Source organism: Helianthus annuus, chromosome 11, assembly GCF_002127325.2.
Source record: "Helianthus annuus cultivar XRQ/B chromosome 11, HanXRQr2.0-SUNRISE, whole genome shotgun sequence".
Lineage (NCBI taxonomy): Eukaryota > Viridiplantae > Streptophyta > Magnoliopsida > Asterales > Asteraceae > Helianthus > Helianthus annuus.
In genome coordinates, this window is record NC_035443.2 from 135,375,550 (window position 1) to 135,400,672 (window position 25,123).

At 39.7% G+C, this 25,123-nt stretch overlaps 3 protein-coding genes and 1 long non-coding RNA gene across 4 annotated transcripts; 1 reads left to right on the forward strand and 3 right to left on the reverse strand.

Annotated features, from left to right (window-relative positions):
* The first annotated feature begins 2,460 nt into the window (after nucleotides 1–2,460).
* Nucleotides 2,461–4,612, forward strand: LOC110883049. Its single transcript, XM_022130912.2, has 2 exons — nucleotides 2,461–2,548; nucleotides 2,859–4,612. Exon 2 carries the CDS (start codon nucleotides 3,059–3,061, stop codon nucleotides 4,580–4,582), a length of 1,524 nt encoding a protein of 507 aa, XP_021986604.1. The 5' UTR covers nucleotides 2,461–2,548; nucleotides 2,859–3,058; the 3' UTR covers nucleotides 4,583–4,612.
* Nucleotides 4,613–11,318: 6,706 nt separating this feature from the next.
* Nucleotides 11,319–11,942, reverse strand: LOC110882973. Its single transcript, XM_022130844.1, has one exon. It carries the CDS (start codon nucleotides 11,940–11,942, stop codon nucleotides 11,319–11,321), a length of 624 nt encoding a protein of 207 aa, XP_021986536.1.
* A 214-nt stretch (nucleotides 11,943–12,156) lies between these two features.
* On the reverse strand, nucleotides 12,157–12,792 carry LOC110882974. The gene has a single exon (XM_022130845.1). It carries the CDS (start codon nucleotides 12,790–12,792, stop codon nucleotides 12,157–12,159), a length of 636 nt encoding a protein of 211 aa, XP_021986537.1.
* Nucleotides 12,793–12,902: 110 nt separating this feature from the next.
* On the reverse strand, nucleotides 12,903–15,547 carry LOC110883050. The gene is made up of 3 exons (XR_002560336.2): nucleotides 15,464–15,547; nucleotides 14,717–14,804; nucleotides 12,903–13,036 (listed from the first exon to the last, which is right to left on the reverse strand). It is a non-coding gene; the product is annotated as an uncharacterized LOC110883050 (long non-coding RNA).
* Between the last annotated feature and the right edge of the window lie 9,576 nt (nucleotides 15,548–25,123).

Below are 25,123 nucleotides of genomic sequence, written 5' to 3' on the forward strand. Positions count from 1 at the left end.
AAAGCCGGTGGTGATATACTATGCAAGCAAAACATTGTCCGAGGCGCAACTTAACTACACCACAACCGAGAAAGAATTATTAGCGGTGGTGTATGCCTTGGACAAGTTTCGATCTTATATTTGGGGAAGCAAGGTGATAGTGTATTCGGATCATAGCGCGGTCCGATATTTGATGGAAAAGAAGGATGCAAAGCCCCGGTTGATTCGTTGGGTGCTTTTACTACAAGAATTCGATCTTGAGATTCGGGACAAAAAGGGATGTGAAAATGTTGTTGCGGATCATTTGTCCCGAATCCCGTTAGAAGGTGTCGATGACCCAAGTGAAATAAATGAACGGTTCCCCGATGAAGACTTGTTGGCCGTCTCCACTTATGTTGCACCTTGGTATGCCCATTATGTCAATTATTTGGCTAAGGGTGCAATTCCAAGTCATTGGACTAGGAAGAGACGACAACAATTTCTTAGTCAAGTGAAGCAATACATATGGGACGAACCCGACTTGTTCAAAATCGGAGCCGATCAAGTGATACGAAGATGTGTTCCCGAAACGGAAGTTCTAGAGATTTTGATTCATGCTCATTCATCGGCGTGTGGTGGGCATTTTAGTGGGAACAAGACGGGTTATCGGGTGTTATCTAGTGGGTTTTATTGGCCCACGATTTTCAAGGATTCTTGTGAGTATGCTCGGAATTGCATCAATTGTCAAAGAATGGGAAGTATTTCGAAACGTGATGAAATGCCGTTAAACCCGATTTTGGTAGTAGAAGTATTTGATGTTTGGGGAATTGACTTCATGGGTCCTTTCCCAAACTCAAATGGGTTCTTATACATTTTGGTGGCGGTCGATTACGTGTCAAAATGGATTGAAGCTATTGCCACAAGGACCAATGATCACTCCGTTGTTTGTAAGTTTGTGCAATCTAACATTTTTGCTCGTTTTGGTGTGCCTAGGGTGATAATAAGTGATGGCGGGTCACATTTCAAGAACTTCAATTTTGGGAAGTTACTCAAGAGATACAATGTGAACCACCGCGTTGCTACACCATACCACCCGCAAACGAGTGGTCAAGTCGAAGTATCTAACCGGCAAATTAAAGAGATTTTAATGAAGACGGTGAGAACAGATCGGAAGGATTGGTCAAGCAAGCTTGACGATGCGTTGTGGGCCTACCGAACGGCTTATAAAACTTCACTTGATACCACTCCTTATCGGATGGTTTATGGGAAAGGATGTCATTTGCCCATGGAGTTGGCACACCGGGCGTATTGGGCAATTAAGACGGTAAATGCAAACTACGATGAAGCGGGTCGGGCGAGAAAGCTTCAATTGAATGAAATAGAGGAAATAAGAGATCAAGCCTATGAATGTGCATCCGCGTACAAAGACAAACTTAAAAAAGTTCATGATGCGAAGATAAAGAAAAAGAACTTTGAAGTGGGTCAAAAGGTGTGGTTGTATAATTCAAGGCTGAAATTGTTTGCGGGGAAACTAAAAAGCAAGTGGATGGGTCCTTACGTTGTCCGAAGAGTGGGAAGGTTCGGAGATGTTGATATTCAAGACGAACGAACAAACAAGCAACAAACGGTTAACGGGCATCGCCTCAAACCGTACTTGGAAGGGAATGATATCAACAATCTTGAGCTAGATAAAGTGGGCTACATTTTACGCCCAGTGGATGATGAGGAAACGTGAAAGAGGCCCAGGTTTGGTTTTTGTAAATATTTAGTGTAGTTTATTTCGTTTCGAATAAATCTTGTTCAAAACCGGTGTTCGAAACAAGTGTGGGGAAATTTTCACGAATTTCCCGAGCATAGTGTTGAGGACAACACGGGTTTTTAACGGGGGGTAGGGTAAAAGTTATGTTTTTCTTAAAAATTATGAAAACTCAAAAAAAAAAAAAAAAAAAAAAAATAATTACAACAAGTTTTTCCAGCCCCCCTGAGCCCAGTACTCGCCGTAAGCTACGGTGGGGGGCCGTAGCTTACGGCACCCATTCAACAAACAAAGCCATACGGTAAGCGGCCCCTGTCTTACGGTACACCATATTTTCCCAGTGGTCACCGTAAGCTACGGCGATGAGCCGTAGCATACGGCGACGAGCGAATTCTGAAGGTTGGCTTTTGGTCGCTGCTTATATAAAAAAAAAAAAAAAAAAAAAAAAAAAAAAAAACAACAAATTCCGAAAAATAATAATAATAATAATAAACCCTTCTATTAACCCCAACCACACCTTTTCACTTATCCCCAACCACACTTTTTCTTATTCTTCTTAACCACACCTTCTCTTCTTCTTTTTCTTCTTCTCTAGAACCTTAAGAACCCTAATTTCACACTTCCATATCTCACCCAAAACAAGTCCGATTTCGGTGATTCTTGGGACCATTTTGGGTGGAATTTCACAAGGAATTCAGATTTAGTATTAAATCTTGAAGATTCCTTAGTTTTCTGGGTCGAATTTAAAACCCTAGGTGCCGAAAATTTGGGGCTTTTTGGGGGTTTTTGTGTGAACTTCAAGCTTTAGTGATTCTCATCTTCTACAACACCAAGGTATGCAATTTTTGTTCATTCTTTGAAGTACATTGAGGTTTGTAAGTTTCCATCATGTTTACACACTTGCTTGTATGAGATAGATGATAGAATTTGTAAACCATTGATTGTTATTAGTATAAATGTGTTGATGTTTTATAAAACTTTGTTGGAAAATTCTGATTTTAGGAGACATCATGCCAAAATTTTGTTTGAAAAAATTAAAATTTTGGGTTTTTGCACATTTATATCTATAACATGAAGCAAGTGTGGGGAAGATGGGATAAAAATAACTAACTTGAATTGTTTGCTTGGTGGTGAATGTGTGTAGGTATGGCATCTAGGAAAGGAAAGGGAATTGCAAGTTCTTCCCAAGGGGATGCGGCACAACAGAAAAGGAGGAAATTGGCTCGGATTGGTGACCCGGATTCGGAGGAGGATGCACCGCCAAGGGGGCCAAAGCCGGATTGGACAACCGGTTCATTGTTAGACCAACCCGCGGAATGGAGAGAGTAACTTTTTCACGATCAAATGAACAAGTTAAAACAAAGGGGAGAAGCGTTTATTTGTGAAAAAGAAATCCGGGAGGCGGATTTTGCCCCGTTTGGGATCATCGCCAAGTTTAATGCGTTGGGTTGGGGAGCGGCCACAAAATGCTATGATGGTGAGACGAAGAAAATGTATGACAAGCAAATTCAAGAGTGGGTGGCATCACTCGAATGTCCCCCATTCAAGGCTCCGAACAAGATGCGATTAGTTGGGAAGTGTAATGGTGTAAAAGTGGAAATGTCATATGATTCTTTGCGCCGGGTGGCAAAGTTTGATGATGGGCCGGCCAATGAATATATCTACCCGAGTCTTAGGGATCTTTATCATGAGCCCGCGAAACATGAACAATGGCAAGCCATGCTTGATTACCTCTTCCTTCCGGGCACAACACATGGGAAATTATATAGAAGAAATTTAAGGATGGAAGCAAAGTTGTTATTGACGTTGTGCATGTACAATGTCATGCCTAGGCGGGGTGATAAGATGGAGGTGCGGTTTCAAGAAGTACCAGTTTTGTATATGTTGATGAATGGGTCACCCAAGGTTCCCTTCCGATTTTTGGTACTAAACAACATTTGGTTGAGCAAGATTAGCGGGGAAAGGAAGATTATACCCCATTGCCGGTTGATTACGGCATTACTCAAGAAGTATGGGGCAATCAAAGGAGATGAAAGAGGTTCTTACAAGAGGTTTAGACCATTCGACCTTAAGAATCTTGGGTCGGATTGGACGTACACCGAATCGGATAGGTTTCATAAGTTGAAAACGGATGGTAGAAGGTGGAGAGCGTTAAAAGTAGATGCGAGACCGTTACGACCGGGGGAGGAAGAGGAGCCCGAGTCAACGGATGATGAAGTGAGTGGGGATGATGATTACCGCGAAGACACATTCACGGTAGATGCTCAAGTAAGAGGTGTTGGTCAAGCGGGGGTTCAAGGAGCCGGTGTACAATCTGGCTATGTGGGGAGTGCATTTGACTATGCACAACAGGCGTATGACCCGTATTGGGCCCATTCGGGGGATATGGGTCAAATCATTCAACAAAGGCGACCACCCACATTCGGTGATTGGAGTGAACCGAACCAAGTGTTATTTGATCAACAAACTTTTTTGGGTGCTAGTGCGGAAAGGGCTATCAAAAGAAGCTATGATAGGAATGAGCAATTGAACCGTGCTCATAGATATGCCCATGAAGAAGAGATGAATAACCGTTACTTGGATGATCGGCAAAGGCGCATGCACGACCAATGGCATGCGGGGCAACCGGTTGTGGGAGATCCACCCGTTGTGGACTACACCACACTTCCACCATATGATGGTAGTGTGTCATACCCCACCCCACCATTGCACCACTCTCAATGGGTGGATCCGCATGCTATGAGTTACCAACAAGCAAACCCAAGTAGTGATCAAGGAAGCAGTAGTGGCGGTGGAGCATTTGGTTTTGGTGAATGGACGGATGTGATGACATCCATCTTTGGGCCTCCACAGCCGAAGTATTACTAGCCAGGTCGTATTTCGCTCCTTTGTACATTTTTGTATATATGTGTATGTGTTTATGTTTATGTTGCGGATGGGAGGTTGGGTGGTGTTTGTTGGAGTATGTTGTTGGATTGTGAGAGTCGGTGGAGTTTCTAAAAAAAAAAAAAATAAAAAAAAAAAAAAAATATTTGGGTTTGAGAATATAAGCCATTGGGGATGTTTTTGTTGAAAGCGATCTTTCCCTCAAAACCATACATTGGGACAATGTATCCCAAGTGTGGGGATGGGGGAAATTTTTGAGTAAATTCAAAAATTTTTGCAAATCCAAGCGAAAGTGTAAAATTTTGAACACTTGATATTGTTCCATTTGACACACCGACACCCATCTCTAATCCTTTCTTGGTGAGAATTGAGCCACGCATGATTGTTAGTGATATTACCTTGTTTGAGTGGCGTTGTGTGTTGTGTGTTAATAGAACTTGTGTGTGAATACTTGTTAAATCATAGAGTCAACATGCTTTTGAAGATGATAGGGGACTTCTAGGATGCCTCGTCTAGATGAGTGCGAGTGTGGGATTTGGGGGGTTGGACCTCATTAATTATATATATGAGCATGGTTGCAAGAAGGGTGGGGGTTTGGACATTTAGTTGCCCATTTTGTGCTTAAAGCCTATCATTTGTTACCCCATAGTTAGTTACCTAAAATTTACCCGATTTGACCCGGTCTTATAATATTAGTGGTTGTTTAGTAGTTTGTGATTTAGTTGTGTTCAAAAAAAAAAAAAAAAAAAAATAAAAATAAAAATAAAAAAAAAAAAAAAAAAAAAGAGAAAAAGCAATGAAAATATGAAAAAAAAAAGTGATGTTTAGTTGTTTTGTATATAGTAGTTAAGTTTGATAGTTGTGTGTTTATTCCATTGTGTAATAAAAGACCGGGTAAAATCCTTCGCTACTACATATATATTCCTTTTCCTACCCTTGCACCTAGCCCCATTACAACCCGTAAGTTTCCTTGATTCAAAAGCATGCTAGACATTGGTTAGGAGGCAACTTGATTTTCATACAAGCTTATTGTCGCACACACACATATACGCATTGAGTGGTTTAGCATAAGTTGCTAGTTTTTCTTGTCACCGAGAGTTTGTGAGGGGTGTGTCTTGTGGATTGATAAAAAGCTAGTAAAAGGATGGCACTTTGGTTTGGTTTGCATGATTGGTCGCTTATGGTTAAAACAGTTTTTGAAGTGGTTGCTTGGGACAAGCAACGGGTAAGTGTGGGGATGTGACGGGTGGTCCGTAGGACAACCCTTAAAAGGCTTAAACATAACGCACATTCTACATTTTATCCGGTTATTTGCGTGAATTAGGTAATCACAAGTTTATGATGGTGCAGGTGTTAAAGTGTACAAAATGCGGGTTTAAGGAAGCTTGAAGGATGCGAGAGGCTGGCGTGATCGAGATGTGTGGAAATCAAGGAAAATGAAGGAATCGGAAGCAAAAGATCACTCAGAGCCGTAAGCTACGCCACCAGGCCGTAGCTTACGGCCCCTATAACCCACAAGAAATAAGCACCGTAAAACAGGAGCGATGAGGCGTATGGAACAACTGCTCACCGTAAGATACGGCCACCTGCCGTATCTTACGGCTCTGACTTGAGTCCGGAGCAACACTGATCACCGTAAGCTACGGCAGGTGGCCGTAGCTTACGGCGCCGATCGAACCAAAAATGTAACTGACACATTAAAGAGCATTTTTGAAGACACTTTATGATGGCTAATCATGCTAGGTCGGTTACCACTTGAGGAAAACGAGTGGGGGACTATTTAGGAGGCACTTGGGAGTTAAGAAACACATCTTTGGCTTGATCTTTTCACTAGAATTTGGGGAAACAATCTTTGCACTATATTCTTGTCTTTGTTGGTGATACTTGTGAACTTGGTTTTTATTTCTTGTTTATCATGATGTTAGCTAAAGCCATGAGTGGCTAGACACTTTAATGACTATCTTGTGGTGAAGGTTTGTTTAGACTTTTGTGTTTTATTTGCATTTCTAGAATATCAATCCTTTTCATTTGAATTGATTGTTATGGTGTGTAATTGATTGCTAGTAACAGGTTGATTCTTATTTTAAAACTAATTAGAAACCATACGTTCTTGGTGCCGTTGGCAATCGAGATATCATGGGTATAGTTAGGTTTGGGTAAGGTTTGATTGATCATCGGGTGATAACCTCACGTTCTCGGAATCTGAGTACTTCGTCCCCTTTCATCACTGCAATTGTTTATACATGAACTATGTCTATGTAGTTCTTTCTAGTTGAATAATTAACACAAAAGTTGAAGCAAACCAGACACACAAGATAGTTGTTTATTTCTCAATTGTTTACAACTTCAAAATTTTCAGTTTGCAAATTAGTTAATTAATCTTAGTTTTTAAAACCAATCAAATCAAACCAACTCTTGAATTTTACTTTTTCTTGCAATTAGTTTAATTTTAGTTAACTTAGATACACTTCTAAATAACACATTTTCCACAAACTCCCTGTGTTCGATACCCACTTGCCACTATTTACATAGTTGTTTTTGGGATTAAATTTGCGTGACCACGACATCACGTCAAGACCCTAACTCTTGTTTCACCACTTAATCATTGTAAAAATTACAGGATTCATGTTTGGGGCATGGGTTGACACGTGGACTTCGAGCCTCCCCGCTGGTGAGTGACGTGTTGGGTCGGTTAAGACAAAAAAAGCCTAAAGCGTTAGGTAGATTTCGAAGAGGGCGAGCTTGTCAAACGGCTTCCGCTCCTTGCCCCGGAACTCGATGTTGGCCACAGCCACCCGGTTTTCGTGACTTATATCACCACCTGGGACGCTATCGTAGTAGGCTTTAAAACGTTCGAGCTTCGTTCGTAGCTCGCGCCACTTGTGTTGGCACACGTTTAAATTGTGCCGGTCGTTCCCCACGTTGTGCCGATAGCTAGCGAAAGCTTCCGGCCAGTAACGGGTCTCACCGGGTTGGCGGCCCTTCATCGCGTTGTGCCGGTATCAAGTGTGGGTAGTGGGTTCGGGTAGGTGGAGTGAAGGGTTGGGGTAGCGATGTGGACAGGAGTTGGGGTTGGGGGGTTTTATAGTGACTTGCCAAACGGTTATTTTTTAAAATTTTAACCTAGCCGCTATGGCCTAGCCAACCAAGCCAATGAGAGCCGGCCACGGAGGACCTAGCGCAAAACGGTTATTTTTTTAAATTTAAACCTAGCCGCTATGGCCTAGCCAACCCAGCCAACGAGAGCCGGCCACGAAGGACCGCTAGGCATGCCCAACGCCCGGGCTGAAACTCCCGCCCAAGGGGCGACGCCGAAACCCAAACCCACCCGGGGTGGTGACTTGGGCATTCGTACCCAAACCACGGCCCAACCCTCGCCCCATACCTCATAGTCTAATAGTCTAATAAATGAATATAATGTATTGCTCAATATTAAAATTTTAAGCAAGCCGTTATGGCCTAGCCAATCAAGCCAATGAGAGCCGGCCACGGAGGACCTAGCGCGAAACGGTTATTTTTTAAAATTTAAACCTAGCCGCTATGGCCTAGCCAATGAGAGCCGGCCACGGAGGACTGCTAGGCATGCCCAACGTCTGGGCTGAAACTCCCGCCGAAGGGGCGACGCCGAAACCCAAACCCACTCGGGGTGGTGACTTGTGCATTTGTACCCAAACCACGACCCGACCCAACCTCGCCCCATACCTTATAGTCTAATAAATGAATATAAGGTATATCACATAATAAATAAAGGATTAAAAAATAAAAACTGAATGACACTGTTCATTCAGTTTTCATTTTATCATATAGTAATAATTCTCATTCTCATTCTCAACATATACAATTCCCAATGGCGGGAATAGTTGTTGGCAACCATATTGGCTGAAATGGGCGGTCGGCCCTCCCCTATTGAACCAACCAGTTTATTATTTTATACACGCTTTAAAATTACATTTCGCCCCGAAATAGTGTTTCCCTGCCATTGGTTCAAATGGGCGGCGAGCAATACCCATCGGACCAACCAGTTTATTATTTTCTACCCACTTTAAATTTACGGTTTTGCCGCCCGTTAAAAAATACGATTTTGCCCAAACTTCAAAATACATTTACCCTTTTGACTCAAGCTCAAAAATATGATTTCGCCCTCGGTAAAATTACGCTTTTACCCTCAGCCAAAACTACGTTTTCGCCCCAGTTCAAAATAAAATTTTGTTTTTCCCCTGGCTCAAAATTACGATTTTATACCTGTTTATTATTTTATACCCACTTTAAAATTACGGTTTTTACCCCAGTTTAAAATTACGTCTTTGCCCGCAATTCAAAATATAATTATGTTTTTGCACCCAGCTAAAATTTATGATTTTCACCTCGGTTCAAAATTACGATATCACCCTCAATTCAAAAAAAAAAAAAAAAAAAAAAAAAAAAAAAAAACTTTTGCCCCCAATGCAAAATAAAAATATTGTTTTCTCCTAACTAAAAATTACGATTTTACTAAAAAAATATATGACTTTGCCCCTAGCTAAAAATCGTGTCAAGGAGCTGCCTAACACTCGCTCATTAGTCCTTGCAAATCACTGTTTTTTTCCTATGCTCAAAATTACGATCTTGTCATCGTTTTACTTTTTCTTTCTAGCAAAACTATAGTACTGCTTTTTTATTGATTGAGAATTATTCGGTGATCATCCCACAACGCGAGCGGGGCATCACCTAGTATGTTATAATTCTTTTCTTTTATTCAATAAAACTATTATCATTTTTTTCCTCACTCAACTCAACATAGTTTTTTTTTTCTTTTCATTTTAACCAACTAATTATAATTCTAACAGCGTTGCCCCTCTTGATTTTTTGTATCAAACTTGTGACGTTTTTGATAAAGTTAGATTTTTGGATCGGATTGTTGTTATCCCTTCTCATTTTTTCGATCAGTGTGTCACCATATTTTCGATTAGTTTTCTGTTAGATGATGAACAATTGATTAGTCTTCTTCAGATAATGCATTTCTTTTACGGTGATTTTGAAAAATGCAACGAAAACATATTCAAAGCCATTAAAGCTATTGTTAGTGGACTTGAATCAGATCAAAACTTATATCAAATCAGTGGACTTAAATTAAATCAAAGCTAAGCATCACACAGTCTGCAGCATTCGTTTGTCTGATAACGAACCAACCATACAACTACTCGAAGTGTGTGTTCGAAGGCATGAAGAGGAATGTCATTGGTGTGCGAAAGGATAAGTTTTTTATGTATCCCAGGTTCTTGCAGATGATCTTCAACGCTCATTATTCGGATTTGGAGAGAACTGGTAACACTTTGGATCTGAAACCAATGGGTTCGTGTTTTGTTGCTCTAACTCCTAAGAAGGGTACTACAAGCAAATTTGAAGGAAGAATTGGACTGGAGAAGTTTGGTCAATTTGCTGAAACGGAAGAAATGTGCTAGTTAGATTTTGTGATTTTTTTAGTTTTATCGTGTTTATGAGATTGCACATCTAAAGGACTTGATAGTACCAACTTTAATCTTTTCAACAACGGAGTTCAAAGTGTTGATTTCATTTCTAACAAGCTTGCTCATTTCTTTATATCACGGGTCAAGTTTTGATGTTTGCTTACTTTTATTTATTTATTTTTATGTGTTTTACATTTAATTTCTAAAATTTAATTCGGGTGATATTTTTAGTTGTGTTTGACATGGTTTTAGGGCCGGCCCGAAGGGGGTGTAGGGTTGTGATGGCTCAGGGCCCAAACCCTCGGAAGGCCCAAAAAATTTTTTTTTTTAATTACGTTATGCTGTAGAACTTAAAATACATAAGTGCTGAATTGGAAAATGACATGATTAGGCATATGGTTTGGTGGTTCCTATGTCACTGTATTAGCAAGCAGACCTTTTGTTCTAAGACCTTTTGTTCTAATGCTGATAGCTTTATTTTTAGTTGAATTTTTAGGAAAAATGTTACAGAATGGTAACCAAGTTTTAAAAGTGTTCTAATTAGGTCACTCATATCGTTTTTGTCCCAATTAGATAACTTAACATTAAAATCAAGTCATGTCCTTTTTCTATGTGTCAAGAAAAAAAATGAAGCATAAGATGTTGGAGTCGGATTATTTTAATATATGAAATTATATTTATTAAAAACAAGAACACTTTAATTACATTTTTTTTTGAACGGAAAATTTGGATCACTGACGGACCACTGGAAGTTAATTACATAGAAAAAACAAGTTACAATCCACGTCCTCACTCGAAGTTAACATCAAATAAAAGCGAAAAAAGAAACAAAAATCCACATCACTATGGTTACTTATGAAATAGACAAAAATGCCCTTAATTTTAATGAAAATTGAATGTTGCTTGACCTGATTGGAACATTTTTAAAACTTGAGTGACCTCATTGAAACACTTTTAAAACTTTGATACTATTCTACAAAGTTACCCCTTTTTTTATGTTTGTTACTATGCATTAAATGCAAATGACGTTAATTGAATAATTTTGTGTTACACTAAATCAATTGGAATCATAGTTTTTTTTTTATTTTTTTTTAACAGCAAACTCACTTTATATATATATATATATATATATATATATATATATATATATATATAGAGAGAGAGAGAGAGAGAGAGAGAGAGAGAGAGCCAGCCAGAGGCTGAGAACAAAACTAAAAGGAAAGCGACAGAAAAACAAAAAAACGGAACAACGAGACAAAGCACAAAACAGATTACAACATAACTGAAATGTTGAACATCCTCCAGTTTTCCCGGCTGGCCTGGATCAGTTTTGACCGATTGCTAATCCACAAATAAGCGTCTTCTTTCACCTGCTCCACGATAATGCCGACCGGAATGAAACGACGCTCAAAAACCATCTCATTTCTAGCTTTCCAAATCCACCATACAGTCGCCAACGCAACGGTGTAGACCACCCGTTTCCACTTAGAACTCCCCGGCCGATTCTGGATGAATCCAAACAGATCTTTGATATTAGAAATCTCAACCGGGAAATTGATTCGCATCCAAATTAACATGTTCCACCAGACGCTACGCGACCAAATACAATTAAAGAATATGTAGTCCGGGTCTTCCGCATTCATACCGCAGCGAGGACAGGAGCAGTCCAGAAGAGGGATACCCCTTCGAACCAAACCAACTCTAGAAGCGATCTTACCGATTAGAGCTCTCCATAGAAGATAGTTGACTTTCGGGGGAGGCCAACTGTTCCATCCGAAAATGAAGTCATTATTATCAGATTCCACGCTTGCCAGCTCCAAATCCAACCGGACCTGTTTAATTGAGAAAGCCCCATTAAGATCCGACCTCCATTTCCACGCTTCACCGTTAGCCATCAGATTTTCTTTCAAGTTTACCTCAATTTTCTCCAAAGCTGATTCGATCGAGCTAATATCTTTCCAAAAACCCGGAATAGATTTTTTTTACCGGAATGGAAGGCGGCACTGAAGAACCATTACCCCCATGAATCGCATTCACAACCAAAGCCCACAAGTCGTTCGGATTTGACACGTATCTCCACCACCATTTGGAAAGCATGGCAAGGTTGAACTAATGAATCCTCCCTAACCCCATTCCTCCCAGTTTCTTCGATTGCATCATAAAATCCCACCGGATCCATCTCAACTTGTGGCTCGACACAAATTTACCCCACACAAACTCTCTTCTAATCTCTTCCATCTTTTGAATAATACACTTAGGGGCAGCGAATAAAGAAAGGAAATAGGAGGGGAGGCTATCGAGAACAGATTTTGCAAGAGTCATACGGCCCGCGAAAGAAAGATGTCTCGCTTTCCATTTGGAAAGCTTAGCCGAAAATTTGTCAAGCACCGGCTTCCAAAATTTAGCTCTTTTCATATTAACTCCAATGGGTATGCCTAAGTGCAGAAGAGGAAAGGAACCCGCCTCGCAATTTGCCACCCCCGCTAAAGCAGAGACCTCAGAAGGCGAAACACCCACTCCATATAATTTACTTTTGCTCCGATTAACTTTAAGACCGGTAACTAAGCTCAGCCATCTTAATAAACAGTTTAAAGCTAAGATATTTTTTTCCGACCATTCCCCTATGAAGAGGACGTCATTCGCATAGCAGAGATGAGAAATAACTGGGCCTCTATTAGGAAGCTTACACCCATGAAAAATACCCAAGTTACACGCCCTATTCATAAACATACTGACTATCTCCATAGTGTAACACCCTTATTATTATTTAAAGGTTTTCGCATAATTTACGAAAATAAACGGGTAATTATGATTTCAAATACATTAAAAATACGGGTTTATTAAAACTTTTACAGAATTAGAACTATACAACATAACATGTGTGAGTTTCGTCATTTAACATAACAACGATACATAGTGCGGAAGCTTGTAACTTAATCGTGTTCGGTTCTTCGTTGAGCTTGATCATCCTCCGGTACTGTAAATATACCTACAATCCATAAAACATGAATTGAATCAGTCATATGTAGTTTAAAACGTGTCAAAACGAGTCCAGGAAGCTGAACTGATTGAAATACAAATTTTTCAACAAAAACGGGTTCTTTCACGCCACGTGACGGCGCCATGTTGCTCCCTCGCGTGGCGTGGGGGAGGCACTTTTCCAGCAGGTCTGCAGCTCAGTTTCAGCTATGCCAGTTTTCACGGAAACGGCCATAACTTCTTCGTTATTGATCCGTTTTACCCTATTCTTTTTCCTACGAGTCCGTAATTTAATCCTCCATCTTATAGAGTTAAAATCCTACATCCAACATAAGAAATTTTGAGACTTCTAAGCCTTCGACTCGTTACCTTTTTACCGAATTTTTAACCCGTTTATGCATTTTATCAAACAAATGTATTTGTTTGATTCCTATATCTCATACATTTCTTCAAATTAATGTTACCTACCATATTAGGTACTAATCATAGGTTTATTACACAATTTAAACCCGTTTTCGCTCGTATGCTTATTTTGACCCGTTAAGGGTATTTTAAGCACTTTAAAGCATGAAATCGCTTTCATTCATTTCTAGCATCTTATTCCTACATTTCTTATCAAGTAATCTTCCACTACAACTATATATGTGTTGGGTTTAATGTGGATATCTATATATTCCGAGTTTTACCCCTCGGATTATCATTTTACGGCAAAGATTCATATAAAGTCTTTCGACCCAAGAATTTACATCTTTCACTACTCATACTCATTCTAAGCATTTATTTTATCCTAAAACTCGTTTCCAAACCACCTTTAAAGGTTGTTCGTTCGAATTAGCTTACAAGGGCAATTTGGTCAATTTTCACCCTTCTTTTACTACAAGGACCTTTAAATACTTGTTTGACTCAAAATCCGACCTTTTAACTGTAATTATTGTTTGTAAACTCATGTGCTTCTAAAACACTATATTCTTAACTCAATTTATTCGGTTTACCTAAAAGATAACCGAATATCTATATTTTAACCTTGTCTAACTCTTATTGAACACCAAATTCTACATGATGAGTTGTGTTATTATACATACCTGGCTCGGATCAATATATTGACCCATTTCAATACCTTGCCTTAGTGGAGGCTAAAAGATAACGCCGTAAACATCCATGTGCTATTTATTCCCTAAAATCATACCACTCGACAACCCGTTAGTCGATATTGTCAAAGGGTGATAATTTCACCTTTTGACCCGTTTGGTCTAAATGACCGATTATATTAGCGAGACGACATGTATTTTCATCTCGACTATATGACTCGCTCCGATTCACATCGTGCGGTCATTTTACCTAAAATTCATTTCTTAACACCTTTTGGCCTATTAAGGCTTACTTCATAAGTGTCCTTTAAGACCAATAGTTATGGTCAATGCGTGACCAATTACCGTTTTACCCTTATTGTTTGTTTTGGTTTACCCTATAAGGTAACCATTTAAAAGTTCATTTTCCATTTGTCATAAAATGATCGAATCACCGATTTAACTCCTTTTAAACCATCAACATGGTTTCTTGTCATGCTCGACTATCTTGTTCCGTACGTCTACTCCGGGAACATCATACCTCAACTATGTATTTATCTTATTCGTAACTAAAACGATAAGAGAATATTCTAAAATATAAGACTAGTGTAAGCCATACTTACCTTACTTCCAAATTATGCCTTTCCGTCATTCCTGCTTCGTTTGACCTGCTTCGTTTCCAAGCTTTCACCTAGCTTGTTAATCGTCAAACTATCATTGTAAATTGTAAGATGGTTAGATTAGTCATAATTATTCACGACTATTCCATCTCACTTATTTCATATGTCGAAACTACTATTCGACTTCATGATTAGTTAACTTAGCTTATTAAGGTTAACTACTTTAAATCACAAGGTTTACAACATTAAGTCTAAATCAACACAATATTTAGAACCCTTATCACTTCATATTACGCGTAATCGCCATATCATTCAAATACGCGTTTTCGCTCTAATTTCAACACTTTAGTTTTCATTTAGGCATTTTAACAAACTCCTAGTGTGCATAATTTGACATATTTACTAACTAGTTCATAACTAGTTATCTTTACCATGGTTAACATCAACACATTCAAACCTCAAAGTCTAGTGATCATGAATTACGTCTAGAACTTATATCATAACCTCAATACTTATCAATCTTACATTCTAATCTGAGTGTTCATCATATTAACATAAAACCCACTTAGCACATAATAAGGTAATTACCAAATCCCTAGTTTTGACAACAATTCATCAAATTTTCTACTAGGGTTTGTTTCTAAACCAAGATATAATCACAACAACACTCATAAACATTCATTCCAGAATTTTGATTATGATTGTTCATCATAATCTCAAAGTATCACCAAATCATAAAATTCAACATACCTTGTAATCCCCATGACTAGGTGATCACGAATTTGTAAACATGCAGACGATTTGGGTTTGATTTGAGCTTCAATTTGAGAGATTATTTGGATTTAGGGCTAGAGCTCCATGGGGCCATCCTACGCACGCACACACACACTTTTTAGTGTGTGTTGTGTTATTATTTTTTTTTTTTATTAAAACCATTTTCAAGATATCTCAGTTTGGTCCCTCATATTTGGTTAGTTATTAAGTAGGCCACAATCTAACTATTTCTAACACTACTCCCACTTATTAACTAGGTTAAATATTCCTAGTTAACTTAGTGGGTTCGGGGAATTATGACTCAGATTATTTTAAGTCCCGTTAATTCAGGCTTCTTATAAACTTTATTTCCTTAAAAGCATTTACTCTCGTTTTATTGAATATTAGGTTTATTTATTTTAAATCCTAATATTTACCGGGTTACCTTTACCGCTAACGGTATTTTACCCGTGTTTAAGCATTAACAGAGTTTGATTACCAAACCCGTTTTCGGGGTGTTACACATAGCAATGACAAAGAGGAACGGGGAAAGAGGGTCACCTTGCCGTAAGCCTCTCTTATATTTGAATTCTTTAGTGGGAGAACCATTGACAAGAATGGAGCCCATCCCCGAATTCAAGCACCCTTTAATCCATCCAATCCATTTTAGGGGGAAATTCATCTACTCCATAATTCTCCAAAGGAACTTCCAATTAATAGTTTCATACGCCTTTTAGAAATCCACTTTGAAAATTAAAAATTTCGACTTCATTTTCTTTGCCCAAGCCACCGTTTCCCCCACAATAAGAAGGCTATCCAAAATATCCCGACCACAAATAAACGTAGATTGGGTCGAGGAAGAAAAATTATTTATAACAGATTTCAGACGATTTGCCAAAACTGTAGCCAGAATTTTGTAAACCGAGCCAACAAGTGAAATCGGGCAGAAATTCGATAAAGCTTGGGGATCACTTATTTTAGGGATAAGAGCCACGAAAGACGAGTTACAGCCTTTGCTGAATTTACCCGAGATAGAACTCATTCATCATCCCCAATATCCATGGTTTTAGCTTATCCCAAAAAACCTTAAAAACTGTAAGGAGAAACCATCCGGGCCAGGAGATTTGCTACCATCACAATTTTTTATAGCCGAAAAGATTTCTGATTCGGAGAACCGATCATACAGAAAATATCCCGTCTGCTCTGACACTCTAGGGAGGCCGAAACTATCGAAATTTGGTCTTCTCTTGATTGGTTCCGAGAATTGTTTTTTGAACCAGCTTCTTATCTCATCTTTCAGAGCTACCGGGTCCGATATAACCGAACCATTAAAATTCAAACTATTAATCCGGTTACTGGCAATGTTCAACGAAACCACTTTATAAAAGAACTTACTATTCTCGTCACCAAACTTTAGCCATCTTATCCTTGCTTTCTGCTGAATGTCTTTCGCCTTAATTAATTCCAACTTGTTTACTTTGACTTTAAGCTCAATTCTGTGCTTCTTTTCCGCAGCCGAGAGAGGACCGAGAGAGGCTTTGGATTCCAGACGATCGATGCTTTCTAACATATAGTCCAGGTCCTTATTTTCATTGAGTTTTATCTCCAACCTCCATTTTTTAATTTCTAACTTCAAAGCTTTTAACTTCCCCGCGAGAGCAGCGTCCCACTTAACCCCTGCCTGAACCGAACCGAAGACTAAATCCACCATCTCATACAATTTCTTATCCCCAAACCAGGAATTAAAGAATCTAAATGGGACAGGGCCAAAATCGGCAGAGAGGCAAGTCAAAGAAACAGGGCAGTGGTCCGAAAGGCTTCTTTTATGCACTTCCACAATTGCTTTAAGCCAACGAGACATAAAAAGATCATTAACCAAAAATCTGTCTAATTCACTCAATTTTACTTCCTCATGACCCGAAAAGAAAGTGAAACTACCCCCCCTACCATAGAATATTCCAATAGCCCCGAATTATTAATAAAACCATTCAAAGCGTCAGCAAGACCATAATCAAACCTGGAATTAACACGTTCGCATTCCGCCCGTACCTTGTTAAAATCGCCCATTAGCACCCAGATCCCCTCCTGGGTAATCACTTCAGTAAGATCTCTCCAAAAAGACCTTCTCGAGGAAGCATCATTTGGGGCGTGTAAATTTATAATATTAACTATTCCTTCAACAACCGAAATATGCCCCGAAAGAATAAGAAAGCGTTGATTTTTAGTGACATGCACAACACTAAAAATCACAGGATTCCAGATCGCAGCCAGACCCCCAGCTCTACCGAACGATTCAACAACATCATACTCCAGCTTAGAGTTGTCCCAGAAACTGCGAATCACTCTATCCGGCACCACATCGAGATGCGTCTCCTGCACAACAATAAAGTCCACTTTCAATTTCTTTTTCAAACTCCAAATCCACGGACCTTTACAGGAATCGGAAACTCCATTCAAATTTATGGTGATGAAATTCATTTGGAACCAGTAGGCAACGCTTCCCCATTAACAAGTTTTTTGATGTGGTTCTCAAAACCATCCACCTTGATACCCGAACAAGATCCAAATTCCATGGTACGCTCAACTTTAAAGTCAAAAGGAGAACGATCCAGCTCACCATCCAGTCTGCCGACCGGCGATTCCTCCATCTTTGACTCATTCTCACCACCCCCCTCTTGTTCACGCTCCTTCCTGAATATAGCTTCGATGTTGAAAGGGTCTGAACCCACTGAGTTCTCCGCCTCCAAGTTTAAATCAGGGATTGGAGTCTCCTGGGCCTGATTACGTTTACAAGTCATCCGCTTGGGCCTAACAGTTATTAGACTGAGCCTAATGTCCTCTTGTGGGCTCCCATAAAACTCCTCCTCAGTAAAATGATTTAACCTTTGCCCCACACTTTCTCTCTCATCATAACTGTTAGACAACGGCTGATCCTGGTTCCCATGCACAACATTTGTCACACCCCAACCGATGGCGGAATCATCAGGGCATGGCACTGAGCGAAACAGATTGTCCAGAAGTTTCCATAATAACTATCATTACTATTCAATTTATATAATACGTCCCATACCGTACCTCAAATAGCAAACAAATTATTACAGATAAATATCCAGGAAAACATTCTGTTCCGACAACTCAAATTTATATATAAATATCGTTTATATATGTCTAAAGACTCAAGCTGCAAGATTTACAGACAACTATGCTCTAGACTCTTATTCTAGCTTCGCCTTCCTAGCAGATAAGCATCTTAAACACCTGTCACATACGTTAAAAATAAAGTCAATACATAAAATGTAAAGGTGAGCATACAAGTTTGATATATAGCATATTTGAGTTCGAAATAGTTTACGCATAACCAGCACGTACACAGAGGAAAACGAAGCATGTTAATTATCGACATGGATCTATCGATACCAATGACTGCGGGTTGATTACCTGAGGGAGTTCGCAATACATGATTACTACCGTATTCCATGCAAGTAATTGTCCTTAACAACCCCCGTGTAAACGGGTGCTGAGTCCAAACTATAGTACTATCGTCGTTAAGGCAGGTAGTCAGCATTCCACGTGTAAACATAACAATAAGCATTCATTTAGTCACGTATTACATGCGGCAACGGTTAGTGTTTAAAGAAATTGAGTAGTGTGTTCGATTGTGATTTTGAATAAGTAACGTATGTAACACCCAAAAGTGCTAAAGCAAAAGGGGTTCGAGTATACTTACAGCGATTGATGGATTGAAGGGAGCACTTGAGAGTAGGGTTAGCCTGAATAGTTTGATAGTATAACGATAAGCAACGCGTAAAACGGAAAACAAGTGTTGGAGGGTCGGACAGCTGGTCGATCGGACGGTAGTCCAATCGGACGGCTGACCGTTCGGTTTGCAGTCCGTTCGAACAGCTGTCTGGTCGGTCGGTAGGCCGATCGGATGGCTGTTCGAGTGGATTGTTTCCTTCTTTGAGAAGGATGTGTTTGTGTATGATGGTTTGACTTTTGAAGTTTTCGTTGTAGCATTTGAAAAAATTGAAGTATCTTTACCTTTCAGGTCGATCGATCGAACGGTCGTTCGATCGGCCGGCTATCCGATCGGTTAGGTACTTCAGTAAATGGGTTCTCAGCAGGATGTCGCCTGATCGGACGACTGTTCGATCGGGTGGCACTCCAAACGCGTTGAACATGTTGAAAATCGACTAAGTGTTGAAGCATAGTATCTCATGATCCGAAGAGTAATCCGATCTGAACGGTTGTCCGATCGAACAGCTGTTCGTTCAATACTAGTCTTCAAAATAATTGATTAAGAGTGGGACCTTGTGCTAGCCGATCGGCTGGCCAGTCGATCGGCTGACTGTCCGTTCGGCTGGCTGTCCGTTCGGACAGCAGTCCGATTGGTCAGCATCCTGACCTGGTCAGCCTGTTCAACACTTGGCTGTTCTGGTTTGTTTTTCGTTATATCAAGGTATTTTGACAACAAGTAGAACCATAGAACCCTCGTTCTTACTGGTTTCTCCTGCTCGGACAGGAATCACCCAAATCCGGCCGGTGAACTGTTCGGAACAGAGTTTAACGTTTAACCCGAAATCGATGAACCTCGTCGATAGGTTCCGGATCTTGAACCATGTAACCACAGGAATGATTAGGAAGTCGGCACAAGCTCTGTTTCTATCGGTTCTGAAGGCATTGATGTCTGTCGTTATGGACATGCAAAACCGAAATAAACTAGTAGCTAGAGTAAGTCGGATATCGAACCAGAGGAGGATTGTGGAAAGTGTTATTATGCTAAGTATTGATTAACTATTACTAGAAAAATAAAAATCAATTGAGAGTTTGATTGTTTGAGAGAATTGTCTAAGTTAACGAATAAAAACTAAGGTTTAAATCAATAGGTGAGAAAATGGTTCCTCCAGATTTCAGGTTTTACAGCTAGATTCAATTATGTGTTTAATCGAAACACTCACATAGACATAAGTGTTTAAACTTAATTCACCAATTGTGATAACCAACGACTAAGTACTCCGGTCAATACATAACGGGAGGTTATCGAATGATTATCAATTACAATTTACAAACCCTAACCCCATGTCAAATATATCCCAATTACTAGAACTCTCGGGAACTGAATGCTTAGAAATTAAGGTTTAAATAAATGCAATCGTTTACAATCAAAAAATCAAATCGAGGTGAAAAGCATCGAATGCTTAGATCACCAAGTTACACGATTGTCACAAACACATAAAATTGTCTAACTTACAAAAAACCCTCCATCCGGAGGAAACCATAAAAGACTAGCCGCTCATCACGCAAGATTGATCTTCGTAGGCTTGAATAGTAATTAAAATCATCATCTCCTTATAATATAATATAAAGAAAGATAATGAAATTAATATAAATCAAATCTTGATATGTGATATCCTGCCGTCAAGTTGTGATGGATGATGATGTGATTGTTTACTTTAGGAAACCTTGTATGTCAGTTCCTTCTCCTCCTCGTCTACGTGAGATGATGATGTTATTGATGTGTTGTCTTCCGTGAAAGAAGGTTGCCGTCCCCACCAGTGTTGATGATTGAATTCTTTTTGCTTTCTGCCTCTATCGAAACCCCAAGTCAGCCCTTACAAAACCCATATGTCGGCCCAAGTGTATACATATTATCGGCCCAAATAGAAGTCCATGTGCCGTCTACAGGTGATGATCAATAAATATTCCCTGGTCGTAAGCTACGAAAGGAAACTGTAGCCTACGAAATTAAAACTCTGATCTCATGTTAACACTAAATCGTAGCTTACAGTTTATAAACCGTAGGCTACGGTCGTTTCTTCCTAGGCACTTCCTTGCTGCATATCATAACTCGTAAGCTACGAGTCATAACTCGTAGCTTACAGAACAAAAGTTCAGTCAACTTTCAATTCCATCAACACCAACTCGTAAGCTACGAGTTGCAAACCATAAGCTACGATCGAATTTCCTTGTGAATATCTCCTCTTCACACCAACTTCCATCAAATGACACTTTGGCCCCTCTACTTTAATTCTTCATTTCCCTCACATGTTTAAGTATAAAGTAACTTTCAATAAAGTGCCAATCAACCCCTGAACTTTATACCTCTTTGATTCTTGCACATGTAAGCTTCACATAACTTTCACAATATACCAAATTGGTCCCCAAACTTCACTTTTTCACACTTCTTCCACTCGTGAGCCCTTATATCACCCGAACAAGCTTAAACCTCTATCATCAAGTTGCAACATCCCATCCTATGCTCACAACTTCATCTTTAACCCTCGTAAATGCACCGATTTACGTACTTTACCTGCAAAACACCAAATTCTCATAGTCACTTCATTCCAAACAAATAAACACATCAAATACACATAAATCATTATATTTAAGTACTCTAAAGCTCGGTTTCACCCTCTCCATCACATTCCCACACTTGCCTTTGCTTGTCCCCAAGCAAACCAACTAGAACTAGTCACCATAGCAACAACACCTCTAAACCTCTCAACCGATTCAACCTGTTCAGTCCCAAGTCATACCCATCCCATAGACTGACACAATCGAGATTGACAGTTTGACAAGTAAATGATGCAATTTCAAAAACTCAAGACTTGTCTATCTTAAACTAACATGTTTACAATTAGACACATGCTACACACCCCTCACAATGTACTCTCCTCTCAGGTTAATATCTGGACTAGCGTGTAATGAGCTAGTATATTAACACTCAAATAAGCACACATGAAATCCTGCAATCATAGGCTTGTATAACAATCACACCTTCACTGTATCATCTAACATGGCACATATCAAAAGGACTTTCGGGTTTTGGGCTTAGGTTAAAGGTAGGAAATTATTTTTAGGTTCTTTTTCTTTTCTAATTGGCTCACAAACAATAACCAAACCGTGATAACTTTATTCAAACACAACTTATACCTTTGGGTTGGTTTCTACCCAAGAACATGGACGATATTCTCAACACTTCTGTTTTTTGTTCTTTTCTTTTTCAATTTTCACATATTTTTCTATTTTTCTCTTTCTTTTGTTTTTTTTTCTTTCAATTTTTTTTAACAATATTATCACGGCCGGTTTTTCACGATAGACAATGGGCGAACAAACGAAAGGTAGTTAGGCTCAACAGGGCTACTAAGGGAAATTGGTGAATAACACAAATGAAACACAAACACAAAAGGGTGTAATGGGAAATCCTAATGCCTTTATCACATACGTGCACATGTCAAACCCACAGTCTCAGCGTGCATCGAATCATACAAGTTCTAACACAGAATAACACGTATCCTGCACTCAACAAATGAATTCATCATATAATGTATCCTATCCGTCTACAGGCTCAAGATCTCACCAAGAAAAGGTAAAAAAGTTGACGACATGTAGCATATGCAATTAAAACATGTTACCCCTAGATAGACATCTCTTTTCACTCGTTTCCTATAAAACACTTGTCAGACCTACTCTCATGAAACTTAAAGGGACAACCATGACACGGGACTAATCTAGTCTACTACCAGCAAGAAGCCTATTAGTGATTGAAACTTTAGGTTTTCGTATCCAATTAGCTTGTTTAAGGCGATGAAAATTTTAAAATTTTCAAAATTTTCAATTTTTACCAAATTTCATCGATTTCAATCGCTTCAAGCTTTATCCACAAATCCCTTCCCGGGCTCCCACATCCCCACACTTGAGATACATTGTCCCCAATGTATGGTGCTTTTAAAATATAAGCCCGGGAAAGCAAACCAACAACCCTATATGAGCGGCTAACTCATAACAAAACAACCAAAACACATCCCCTAAACAAAACAATGGTTCACACCACCAAAAACAACAAAACACACCAAAAACAAAGTAAGATAGATAAACACACGCACCTGATCAGAAAACGAGTGTTTGTAGTGGTGTAGCTGCTGCGATCTAACCGGAACATACGCCCCTCATAGATTCTTTGAGATCTCACCGGGGATGTTGCCAAACATCCCCACACTTGATTCATTGCATCCTTGAAGATGGAACGTAGAAACCTGTCAAAACACAAACACACCAAAACGAAACCAAAACAAAATACAATACTCTACATCCTTGGGCTGCCTCCCGAGAGCGCTAAGTTTTAGGTCTTCAGCCAGACCGTACCTGATATTCAGGGTGGTTCAGCTGCACGTTTTCTCTCCCATTTCTCTCCATACATCATCGTCCAATCTTGTGGAAGGTTCGCAGCTCCACGCCAGTTGAGTTCAACTTCAGCCTTGTTGCCCCACTCACTCCCGCCATCGGGTGGTTTTCCTGCAATTGCTCTTCCTCTCACAGCTGTCTTGTTCACCTGCCTTCCATCATTCGTTAACTCAGACCTGCAAAAATTACCTCCACTCGAACCAATCTCATTAGTAGCACCTGTGGGACTCACATCATTCAGAAGATCATAAGCAATAGATTTTAAAAATATATTGAAATACAGCTTACGATTCTTGTAACTTAAAATTACCATCCCATTCCTGCAGTCGATTTGTGCATTTGCTGTATACAGAAACGGGCGACCCAAAATCACCTTCGGTTGTGCGTAGGTCGGTGCGGGTGCATAATCAACCACCATAAAATCGACTGAGTAGTAGAATTCGCCGAGCTGAATTACCACATCCTTTACAACCCCTCGAGGTTGCTTTAAACTCGCATCCGCAAACATGGCCATTTGATCAATTGCGTGTAACGGACCAAAGTCGTACTGGTCATAAAGGCTACCGGGAAGAACACTCATCCCAGCTCCATAATCCAACAATGCCTTGTGGATTTTGAACTTTCCCACTCGAATCGGGACGACCGGCTCTCCTGAGTCACACCCATCTCCATCCTCATTTGCACCACTTAAACCTGCAATCACATGGGAAACAGAAGAAGTTAAAAATTTATCATTCAAATTGTTTTTAGGAACAAAACTTACCCCGCTGACTGGTATATTCTTCCCGTGCTTGGGGTTCGTTTGAGTGTCACTGGGAAGCTTCCCGTTTTGCTGTTTCAACTCCTTCACATCGGTTGCAAGTTGGGCCATTTGTGTGGTTAATGACTGAACGACTTTATCTCGCATCTCATCCTTTTGAGCAAGATTTTTCAATTCAAGCCTTTGATTTTGTAAATCAAGTTGAATTGCTTTCAACATCTCCATCATATCATTATTCACTGACCATTACCTTGATGGTAGTTCCTTTGATAACCGACGTTATTTTCCCTCTGATAGTTATTTTGATTTCGGGGCTGGTAATACTGATTGTTGCCTTGGGAACCCGAATACCTGTTCCCACTACTTTGCAGCATATTCACATCATCCTGCTTACCAATTATATTAGGGCACTGGTCAGTGATGTGCCCTATATCCCCACAATGACCGCACAACGGGTATTGTCCACTAAAATCTGGTGGATTGTCCACCGCTCTCACTACCGATTGTCGTGTACTTCTAGAAGATTGAGCCTTGCGCTTTGACGCCCTTGCGGTTCTTTCCAAATATTCCCAATCATCCTCTTCGTAATTCATTCCAAAAGTACCATTGGATATTGAATTTACATCCCTGGCATCTTCATCTGTTAGACCTTCGTGGAATGTATTAATAAGCTCCCACAAATATATCTCATGATGTGGACAATTCTTGAGCAT